The following is a 725-nucleotide window of genomic DNA, read 5'->3' on the forward strand; positions in this document are numbered from 1 at the left end:
CCGGCACTGCAGGGACCCTTGGCCCTCTGGGGACCCCCAGCCCTGCAGGGACCCCTGGCACTGTAGGGACCCTTGGCCCTCTGGGGACCCCCAGCCCTGCAGGGACCCCTGGCATCATGGGGACCCCCATACCTGTGGGGACCCCCAGCTGTGCAGGGACCCCCAGCTGTGCAGGGACCCCTGGGCAAGTAGCCTGAGTTGGGGGGTGCTCAGTGGAGGGTGCATCCTGGGGGGATTTGTTCACCCCAGGGTGGGCTGTGCCCCACTCAGAGGTTCATGCATGGGGACAGGGGGACACACAGGGGTCCCGACCCCCCCCAGACACTCACTGTCGGCGCCCTTGGGGGTGTAGAGCTGCTTCACGGAGTCGTAGAGGCCGATGCGGATGGAGGCAAAGCTCATCTCAGCCCGCTGTACAGGCTGCGGGCTCCCTCCGTCCTCACCATGGTGCTCAGCGTCCCCAAAACACCCCGATACTCCACGGTGACACTGCTCCGGGGGATCCGCACCTCGCCCTGGATCTGTGGGACACCGACAGTGTCACACTGCCCTCTGCCTGCTCTGAAATGCCACCAGCTCTGGGGTGGAGCCAGCGCGGGGGTCCCACCCTTGTGGGGTGTCCCCAACATTGTGGGGTGCTCCCTCCGTTGTGGGGGGATTTTGGGGGGCCGGCGGGTCGTACCTGCAGCCGTACTTTGGCGGTGTCCAGCGGGAAGGTGCAGAGG

General features: G+C 67.0%; 1 protein-coding gene across 1 annotated transcript; it reads right to left on the bottom strand.

Moving 5' to 3' along the window:
- Positions 1 to 329: 329 nt before the first annotated feature.
- Positions 330 to 721, bottom strand: LOC104467110 (mitochondrial uncoupling protein 3-like; the record flags this gene model as incomplete). Its single annotated transcript, XM_010080747.1, is given in 3 exon segments — positions 330 to 404; positions 407 to 521; positions 683 to 721. Coding segments are annotated over 3 exon segments (229 nt in total), but the record flags the coding sequence as incomplete, so codon positions are not given.
- Positions 722 to 725: the final 4 nt, after the last annotated feature.

The sequence above is a fragment of the Pterocles gutturalis genome, unplaced genomic scaffold (assembly GCF_000699245.1).
Source record: "Pterocles gutturalis isolate BGI_N339 unplaced genomic scaffold, ASM69924v1 scaffold36449, whole genome shotgun sequence".
NCBI classification, from domain to species: domain Eukaryota; kingdom Metazoa; phylum Chordata; class Aves; order Pterocliformes; family Pteroclidae; genus Pterocles; species Pterocles gutturalis.